We start from the raw sequence: 10,558 nt of genomic DNA, 5'->3' as shown, positions 1-10,558 counted from the left end.
TTTATATTGTCATCTGATCACACAAATGGGAAGCAAAAACCAAAACATTATTTTTAATATGAATTTTGAAAATTGTTAGACAATTTTCTTTTCCCAAAAGTTGAAATTTTATAGACGAAGGAGTTCCTTATTGACAATATTTACGTATATAGTCTTTGGAGACCAGATGTTCTAACAATCTGCTGAACTTTTGATGGGCGTTGATCGTGCTTCTTTATTAGCCGATCTGTTTTTATACGCCTATCAAGCAGAATTATTCACAAACTGCTTCATGCGAAGATTGAAACTCTTCCTTAGGCCTTTAAATCAACATTTAAATACTGATGACGTTTTATCAATTAACAACAAATACTTTCATTCACATATCGACTAGATATATTTTAATGAATGCGAAACAGATACTACGGAGTCTGCTAAATCTGTTCCATATTTTAATGTTTTACTGAATATAGCTGATAATTACCATCTTATAACTATACCTTTTGGCAAACGGGATGTCTTCAGCTTTTCTGTCGTCGACTTAACATTTTTATTTAGCAGTATTCCAACATCAACTGCGTACGATGTTTATGTCTCTGCAGTGATTCCATACACAAGAGCTTGCTCTGAATGAGATCAATTTTTCAACTGAGGCAAGCTGCTGACAAATAAGTTTTTGTTACAAGGTTTTCAAAAACCCGTTTAAAGTCAGCTTTTTTCCAAATTCTACGGTCGATATCATGACCTTGTTTGTAAATACAACCTATCATTGGGCCATTTTTCTGACATGATTCAAACATTTTTTAACTCATGGCTATTATATAATATTTAAATACGGATTGCCTCGTTAACGTGATCAATGCAAATAACTCAAGGCGGATGTGATCGGTTGACAGGGGATGTTTACTCCCCTTAGGCACATGATCTCATCGCTGATATTTCGAGTGGTCCATCCGAGATTTTACCCTCTTCTCGATTCGTTAAGTTTTTCGGATTTATTAAAGTGATCACTTCTTTATTTCCATCTTTTAAACTTTACCACATTATTAATTCCTGTTCACCTAAAAACTCCTTTAAATACTTTGCTAATTGATTGATGTTTCAGAACACAGTTTACTTTATTTTGAATTGACGCATGAATTGTATGTCGTATTTTTAATTTTTTTCAGACCTTTAATTATTAGATATAATTGCATATAAAATATTACAGTGATACTATAATTTACAGTTTTTCTTTGAAGATTTTCGTTGCAGTAAAAAGGCGAAGGACACGCCAGTACTTTACTGACTTTTGGAATTATCTTGACTGGATTTCTATGATAACGTATACAAGTGGTATGCTCACAAAACTGGGAGAAGGAACTTGCTATTTAAACGCATCGAAGGTTTTGCTTGTGATAGGTTTCATCACAGTGAGCATTCGAATACTTCACATGTTTTCCATGTCAAAGTTGCTTGGACCAAAACTGGTTATCATCCGTAAAATGGTAAATCTTGAATGATAAGAAACTTTCTTAGGAATTGTTGGTTAAGAAAAAAAAACACATTAAATCTTTATAAAAAAGCAATTCACGTATGTTATATACAATGAATGGAAAATACTTTATTTTAGAAATTCTATTCGTAATCAAATGTAGTTAAATATGTCAATAATACTTCATTACTATGTGTTTAATATCTTTATATGTTGAACAGATTTATTGAGTATATTGTTATTGATTCGTATTTCTAATATTAAGTATTTTTATTTTTTAATCAACAAGTAACGTGCAGCTAAAAGTCATTTATGGTTTCAGCGATGGTTTTATATAAAACCTATTGTCATATTCATGGAAATATCATATTTAGAATAGACTGATAGATCGTTTATTGTTATTGCCAGAAAATATTTCATTATTGAGAAGAGGGTAGCTTCACAACTAAAAGGATTACATATTTTTAATTGAGAGAAATGCAAGTCAGAATTATTTCTTTTGTTTATAGTTTTTAGATACCTTTGCACTGATGACTATCATGTTTATCATCACAATGTGCTACAACACATCGTATCATGCGCTACTATATTCTGAAAACTCTGATTTTACTTTTGAACAATTTGAGAAAATTACTAGGAATGGATATTGGATGTTATTCGGCGAATTGAATTTGGATGATGCAAAACGTAAGACATTTAAATAGGGGTTGCACATAATCAATGAGTTTTAATTTATTAAACATGGTATGAGCACAATATTTGGCTTTTTTTTTATTAGTTTGCTTTTTATAACATTTCTGATAACATACTTGATTCTCACGAATCTGGAAAACCCAGGTAAAGCCAAAATCACACGTTCACGATTTAAACCACGATCATTCATGACTATGTTCCGTCTTGGAAGTTGGGTAACTTCGCGGTAAAAACTGGGCATGGCAAATTATTCTTACGGTGACGCTACAATCATTTTTGATACGGTTAAGGTTTGGCGGAATCGTGTTTATGAACATCACGTATCAAACCGTTTCACATCGACTTCCATACAGATTAATACGGTACTAAAACATTCTTCAAAGAATAGATTATGTCAAAAAATCTCCTCAAAACCTAAGGATCAAATATCCTCAAGAGGTTTCAGGAATTGTACTGTTAAAAACTTCTTTATGTAGCAACACTTTGCCCCCTCGTGCATGGGGTTTCATCAAAGTTTATCACAAAGATGTTACAACAAATCAAGGTCAGGAACCTTAACAATGTAACGACCACTCTTTTGAGTTTCTTTTGAGCTGCATCAAAACAGTCACGAAAATTGCCAGATTTTCCTGGCTTTTGCCGATCACTCGGGTATACACACAAATCATCAGCTTCTTAAGGCATCATTTCTACGTTTTCCAATGTATGTATGAAGGTATGTTGGAATAGATCGTGAGTGATCGCGAAGCCAAATCGGAACAGTGTGACAAGAGCTTCAGTGTGTAGCCGGTTTTATCCGGTTTAGGCTAGGCTCAACCGAATTCTAACGGAATCAAGCAGAATCAATGCTGTACAGTATATATGTAGTTTAATTGGCAAAATATGTCCACAGTGATTGATCAAACTCGATTCTTAAAAGAAAAGAAAATGTAGTCACAGAGAGAAAAAAAAATTCTTAAAACATCGTAGAATATTCTTAACAATTACAGTGACAGAACCTGACTGTTCCTTTAACCAAACTGAATATAGAGAAGGGTCAAAAGAACGTTGTCCATCATCTCTTGGGAAGGCTGTGGCCCCCTATCTGAAAGCTGTTTATGTGCTCATCGCAGTCATATTGCTTTTAAATTTGCTGATTGCCATGTACAGGTATGGTTTTTAGTTGCCTTTTTATTGTTGGTTATTCCATATACATGTAGTGCTAATTGGGTAAAAAAGGTTTTCTCAGAATTCCTAAGGATCAGAAGAGAAACATGTATAACAGTATCCTAGCATTCTTTGTTTTAATTAAACTGCAGACATTGGATGTAAGATAAGTTTAAGAGGTTTATTAAGGCAAAAAAAAATGATTATGCAATGCCATTTTTTATTTACTAAAGCATGTTTAATTGTCAGAAATACATGCACTTTTTACATGAAAACAGTTTTTCGGTATATCAATATATTGAATGTGCATAACTCGTTTCAAAACGCAAGGTTTTTAGTAAGATATTCGTCATATTAGAAGGTTGCGTTTTTGTTGGGGGGGGGGGTCATTAATGAGGGATAAAAATTAATTGATGAATGTGTTTGTTTTGATTTTTTAAATACATGTTTATTGTATAAGCAAAGTATATACTAAAGCTTGATTATATGAAAGAATAATTCTCTAATTGAAATATTCATCACAAAAAATAAAACAAAAATTAATGGAAACATATTTTTTTCTTTCCCAGTCACTCATTTTCTAAGGTACACGAGAAATCAAAATTTTACTGGTCACAACTTCAAACCGATTTCTTGGAGGATTTCAGCATCAGAAGTATTTTTCCTGTACACATGCAGCTTCTTGCTATTCCATTCTTTTTCATTCATGCGTGTGCGTGGGCAGTGGTGTCCATTCCCCGATATGGGACTGTTAAATGCTGCAGCTCTGATGATGATGATAATGATGTTGGTGATGATAAGGATGACATCTCTAAGCTTCGTCATGCACCATACAGTCCTGATGATGATATTAAAAAATTGAACAAAGTCCCCATGTTTGTACGAGGTCAGTATAAGTGCAGTGATTTGTCTCCTTCAGCTTTAATCGGGCTAGGTATTTTTGTGCTCATATTCAATTACAATTTTTTTTAACAGTTTTCATATATGACAGCAATTACGATTTGAAACTAAGAAAAACTAGAAAAACTGAGGGACAGGCAGCTCTGAGCACAAAGGGGTAAGCATTTACATGTTTTGCAAAGAAATAAAAAAATATTTTCATTTTAGACTTCGTAATTTTTTTTGACTTAAGTTAATTTTTTTTTCCAGTGAAATGGATATAAGTGAAGAAAATAAGATCACGGTAGAGTCAAACAAAAGTTGTTTATATATATATATATATATATATATATATATATATATATATATATAATTTTCAATATTCCACTGAAGTATCTCATTGAAACATAAGAATTCATTTATATCAGAAAATTAAATTTGTGCTCTTAATTATTTTTTAATTTAACTAATGCTTTATTTTGTGTACCATCACAGGAAATGAGTAGAAAGTTGATAAGGCATCAGAAGAAAATACAAAAGAGAATAAATGAAAATATTCAAAAGGTATTTTCCATTGTTTTGAGAAACTTTTAAATCGGATTAGATTTCTTTTAATGAAAGTATTAATTGCTCATTTATTAAAATAGAACATGGACTGCTACTATCCGCTAGAAAGTATATTGTCAAAATAGAAGTTGGTATGGGAAATCTTCGGCTTTTTAATGAAAAGAGATTTTTATTTCCTTCTTATTTTCTTCGCCTCGGGGATAGTCCTGCCCTTGGGGAACTGGAATCTTGCTAACTCCCTCAATGACATACTTTAAATGTATAAAATAACATTTATTTAAACAAATGTTAGTGATCACACCTAAGGCAAACTTTAATGTTAAGCTTGTTTCCTGAACAGATGTTTTATCTTCTATTAATTTTTGGAATAGAATTTTACTTTTCGGTTAGCATATTATTCTCTACAAATTTTGAGCGCAAATGTTAGCAAACATGTATTTTAAGACGTTATGAATAATATTGAGTCCTGATTTTGAACATTGCAGAGAATCATTATGACTTAAATATAAAGACAACGTATGAAAAAAGGAAGAATTTCATTCCTACTCTCCTAGTTCATGTATATAAGGTATACATAGCATACGTAAAGAAATAAGCATTATCCGATTATGTTCGTAACCAACACCAGAAAGACCATATAAGAAAACTCATTTCTTTCTACTTATAGGTGTATTACATGACTACCATGCTTTAATGCAGAAACATAATTTAAATTCTTTTCATTCTGTAAAATATTTCTGTGGACAGTATAAGTCCCAATTTTAATCCATTATAAATAGAGGTATGAATGTCTTCTGTATTTTGATTCACACTTGTCTATATCGAAATACGTGCAAAGTATCAGTATATAGTATTTTAGCCTATTTTTACTACCGCTGAAAAATACTACAAGAAAGACTTGAAACCCATGTGTTGTTATTACTTAACTATCTACACTGAAACTCTCTCTCTCTCTCTCTCTCTCTCTCTCTCTCTCTCTCTCTCTCTCTCTGCATGCAACTTTACATAGAGAAAGAATCATGCGAATTTGACAAGATGTTGATATTTGTCAAACAGGGACAGTTGTTGTTTGAGGAGAATGCACCCAAGCACAAAAATATATTTGAAATAAAAATCTTTTTTGTTTGCAGCAGATACAGATGAAATTAAGACCTGAATGTAAGTTTAAGACGCACTTTTTGTCAAATTTAATAGTTTTGATTTTTTATTTCATAAAGTAGAAGAGTTTTATAAATGTATAACCTTTGTACGATTCTTCTGACGCTAAACACATCTTCTTAAGCCAATCTGTAAAACTATAACTTAGGTTAATTTTGTATATGTTTGTTGAAAGTGAAATGATTTTTACCTTTTTGCCTATTTTTTAAAAGCCCTAGTATGTATATTTTCTGTCTATAAACATATGATGCAACTATGATTATTATTTTCAAAAGTCATAATATTATCCCTAGGGAAAGGAAAGGTTGTAAAATATAAATGATATAAATATGCAAAAAAATGCTCCATAACTAGCTACCATGCTCTGGATATAGCATTCATAGGATTCATCGTTCTTTCTTCAGTTAGTAGTCGTCATTACGTTTGACAGGAATTTGAAAATGCATATATTTTTCTCTCTACACAAATTTGATGAAGATTGATTGATTGATTGTATATTGTTTTACGTCCCATTCGAGAATTTTTCACTCATATAGAGACGTCACCATATACCGGTGAAGGGCTTCAAATTTTGACCTTTACTCGGGACTCAGGGCCATTGAGCAGTGAAGGATCTTTATCGTGCCAACGCCTGCCGTGGCACGGGGCCTCGGTTTTTAAGGTCTAATCCGAAGGACCCGCAACTTTCACTTCAAAGTGCCGAGCGCATGGCGAAGGAACAGTTGCTACCTATTTTTTATCGACTTAGGTCTGTCGCGGCCGAGATTCGAACTCACGACCTCCCGATCACGGAACGAAATTTGATGAAGATCTTTCTTGAGTATTTTTTCTAGCAGATCTCTTCTAAAGCAAAATATTTGTCAAATATAAAATTTGTGGCTAAAATTACCTACGGAGATTGGATTATTATATTTTTTATGCCCCGCCATAAAATGGCTAGGGCATATAGTATTACCATGTTCCGTTCTGTCATTCCGTCATCATTGACTCTCTGTTCATTATCTCGGCAACACCGAACAGTTGCACACAGTCAACTCAATTTCGTAGTATGGATAATAGGAATATGTAGGTCAAGTTCGAATTTGGTCATGGTCCGATAATTTTTGACAGAGTTATCTATTTTGAACTTAGAAAAAATAAGAAAATCTCATTTTCCCCTCTTTTACTGTTGTAGGGATGTACATACAAGGTTTAAATTGCATGCATATTTATTTTACCAGAAAATACAGCTCAAGTTTGAATTTGGTCGTGGTCCAATGATTTTTGACAGAGTTACATGTACCCCATTGAACTTGTCTTAAAAGTGAAAGCATCAATGTATAGAGCCACTTTAATAAGGATAACATTGTATTTCTTTTATGTTATGCATTTTTGAACTTAGAAAAAAAAGTCTTTTGTGCAAACAAATTTCAAACTAAATATTGCATTTAAAAATTTGGCTGCCTGCGGGGGCATTCGTGGCGTCACGACACATCTAGTTACCTTATCTGATTCGATGAAATTAGTGTGCATTTGTTAGACATTTAGATAGGTTTTTTTAAACTTTTTGAACGACGAAACTAACAATAATGTTAACTGCGTCCAATTCATTCACAGGATTGACATTCTTATTTTTTTTTTATACATGTAGCGATTCAAAAATCAAACATTGAAGATAATTTGGGCACTTCGTTATCAAGACGTCAGAGACATCCTGCCATAAAAATCAAACAATCTCTGAGTTACGAATATGATTCTGATTCTGATGTCGAGAATGGTAAGTTTTCTTCATTGATTGTCCTTATTATGTGATTAAAACAAATCAAGACTTCAAATACGCAGGAGTCTCAGAATTTGACACTATTTATGATTTTAACAGTAAGGAGTGGAAGAAATTTATATGTTAAACATTTAGCTTTTCTTAAAAGTACATAACGTTATCAAAGAGTTCGTGGACTGATGCGATAAAATAAATACTACGTATTCTGTGCTTACAAAATTTACAAGGAACACTAAACAACAAAATATAGATATTTTATAAATATGAAAGTTAAAGCTTGATACGTTGAATTCTTTGCCGATTTATCATCAATAACAAAAGACAAGCTATGGTTTCCTGGCGTAGTCGCCGTTGAAATTTATTGCCTTCTCTAATCTTTAATGTCTGCTCAGTCTGTCTTAATAAACTTTCTTTGACGAGATACCCTAGTATGAGTTAAATAATGTTTGATTCTTGTCTTGCTTATATGACTTAATTTTATGAAAAGCTGATTTCAAAACAATATAATACTAGTTTACTAAAGAAAAAGATTTTCATCTAGCTGTGTCAGCTCAGCCAGCTTAGAATTCATGTTGAAATTAAATTTCTACCGCACACGAATAACGTTGCTTTTCGACTTGACTTACTAATTAAAGGACACATGGACCACATACCGAAATTTAATCCGTTTCATCTCTCTCTCTCTCTCTCTCTCAATTGTCAATTGTCAAGCTCCGGCGTCATTTCAAGCCCTCTTGGTCTTTTTATCACTTACTACAGAATTTACATTTCAACGGCGACTACGCCAGGAAACCATAGCTTGTCTTTTGTTATTGATGATAAATCGGCAAAGAATTCAACGTATCAAGCTTTAACTTTCATATTTATAAAATATTTAATAGAACTGACGAAGATAAAATTACAAGAATAATTCTGCCACATCACATGAGAGAATTGATATGAAAAGTTGATAACAAGTGCTTGTAACTAGGGATTTTTCTAGACTCAAGGTAGAACGACGTCGTATTTTGAGGTTGTGCCGCTTGGGTATTCCATTGCTTACGAAAAACTGACAATTTATTTAAAGACAAAACTGATGTCTTATGTAGTTCAATTTTTTTAACCAGAAAAGATGATAGTAAAAAAAATGGCTAGATTTTCTCTTACGTACATTAATTGGATTTAGTTTCATAGCGCCTGGCCAAGAACGTTAAGCCCCGGTAAATTTTATGTGCGATAAAATAAAAAAAAATATAGAATATATTCTTGTGATATACATGTGTATATCTTCAATTGAAACTGTTCGTTCATTTCTGATAATGTTGATAATACTGATAAAAATCACTTACATTTCAGAGTCGGACACTTAGAAGAAATTCCATATTTGACTTTGCGAAGGCTATATAACAAAACTTAGAAGAAATTCCATATTTGACTTTTGCGAACACTATATAACAAGACAAAGAGAGGAAAACTAAAAAGAAATCCTCTATTGATAATCTTGTACACAAATATGTTACTAAAACAATATGAATGTTTTATACTTAACAACATCTAAACATTATAATTTCGTTCATCCAAGCCATTTGAGACTTCCTTCCTTATCTCCCGGCTTAAGCTTTTCCCATGACAATTTCATATCATGGTACCTCTTCGGCCTGTGCATTGCAGTTTCTAAATTCCCCAACACGAAATCGTCGTTTATAAAGTTCTCACATTTTCCAATTCCCCACTTTTACTACAGAGCTAGTCTCAACGAAACCAGGTATACAATTTTGATCATACGAAGGGACATGACCTAACAAATGGAAAAAAATAAATCAAAATAGGATACGGTTATTTCACTTTTTTTGCAAGATGCATATCTTTTCTAGAGTGAAGAGAGGAAAAGTGAATTTTAATCATGTGTATAAAATTAATGCTTAAATAATAACATTTTCATCTATATTCTGAAATACAATTTGCAGACCTCAAACGCAATTAAAATTATGCAGAATGAGAATAAATTCCTTATGCTTTGTTGTAAAAAAAAGAATTTCAAAACGAGGCTTAAAATAATCAGTTGTGTGAACGTATTCTCTTTTATCCGCACCTACTCAACCAAAGTAGTAAATTCATTTCTCTTATGCTTTACCAAAAATAACACATCTTATGACTCATAAAATATAAAAATATGTATCTATATACATGTATATATGCTTTGAAACACTCAGATGACATTTTATTCCAATGGGCGTCTGCAGCTGAATGAAAACTGCTAGGTATATAAGATTTAAACCATTTATCTGGTTATGAAACCAGCTACCCAAACCCCAATTGCCTCAAAAACCTTATCAGTTATTGTTTATATTTCAAATTATTTAGATGAATAGGTCATTTCTTATGAGGAGACGTGCACTCCTTTGTCAGAGAATGGCACTGTTCTATCTGTCTGGTATGATTGTTTATTTAAAAAATAAACTTTACATCCGAATCATCATCTTTTTTTAAAAAGAAAAATACATCAGAATTTTAATCTTTTTTCAATGTTCAATTAATGTTGAAATCTGAGATTAACACAATTTTTGTTCAATGTAAATTTATTGTTCATTTGCAATCACGTTTCAAAGTTATATTACGAAGTGAAAAATTATGATTACTTTTTCAGTATAACCTTGAGTTCCTTTGTTTGCTTAAGTAATAAATGTCTTTCTGAGTTAAGTAAAAAATCACAATTAACATGTATATCTCAGTTGTGATTATGTTAAAGGAACAACAAGCTATTATTTTCGTATATACACTTATAATAAGACATACATTGTTTATTTGAATTTGTAATTTGACAATTATGTTTTATTAAGTGAAAATGTATAGGATTAACAGAACACAACGGTATGTTTGTAAGTCATTTTGAATATCCATCTTGTAGTTTACATTAAAATTTG

The 10,558-nt window shown here is 31.9% G+C and overlaps 1 protein-coding gene across 1 annotated transcript; it reads left to right on the top strand.

Annotated features, from left to right (window-relative positions):
- Nucleotides 1-1,226: 1,226 nt before the first annotated feature.
- LOC133198733 (transient receptor potential cation channel subfamily M member 2-like) lies at nt 1,227-10,311 on the top strand. Its single transcript, XM_061334744.1, has 10 exons — nt 1,227-1,466; nt 1,963-2,140; nt 3,136-3,295; nt 3,862-4,178; nt 4,268-4,349; nt 4,442-4,475; nt 4,667-4,735; nt 5,869-5,896; nt 7,527-7,652; nt 8,991-10,311. The coding sequence occupies exons 1-10, from the start codon at nt 1,296-1,298 to the stop codon at nt 9,002-9,004; spliced, it is 1,179 nt and encodes a 392-aa protein (XP_061190728.1). The 5' UTR covers nt 1,227-1,295; the 3' UTR covers nt 9,005-10,311.
- Nucleotides 10,312-10,558: the final 247 nt, after the last annotated feature.

Source organism: Saccostrea echinata, unplaced genomic scaffold (genome assembly GCF_033153115.1).
Source record: "Saccostrea echinata isolate AGI-Se365-2 ecotype Australia unplaced genomic scaffold, CSIRO_AGI_Sech_v1 ptg000033l, whole genome shotgun sequence".
In the NCBI taxonomy this organism is placed as follows: Eukaryota; Metazoa; Mollusca; class Bivalvia; order Ostreida; family Ostreidae; genus Saccostrea; species Saccostrea echinata.
This window is presented reverse-complemented; position numbering and strand designations above follow the sequence as displayed.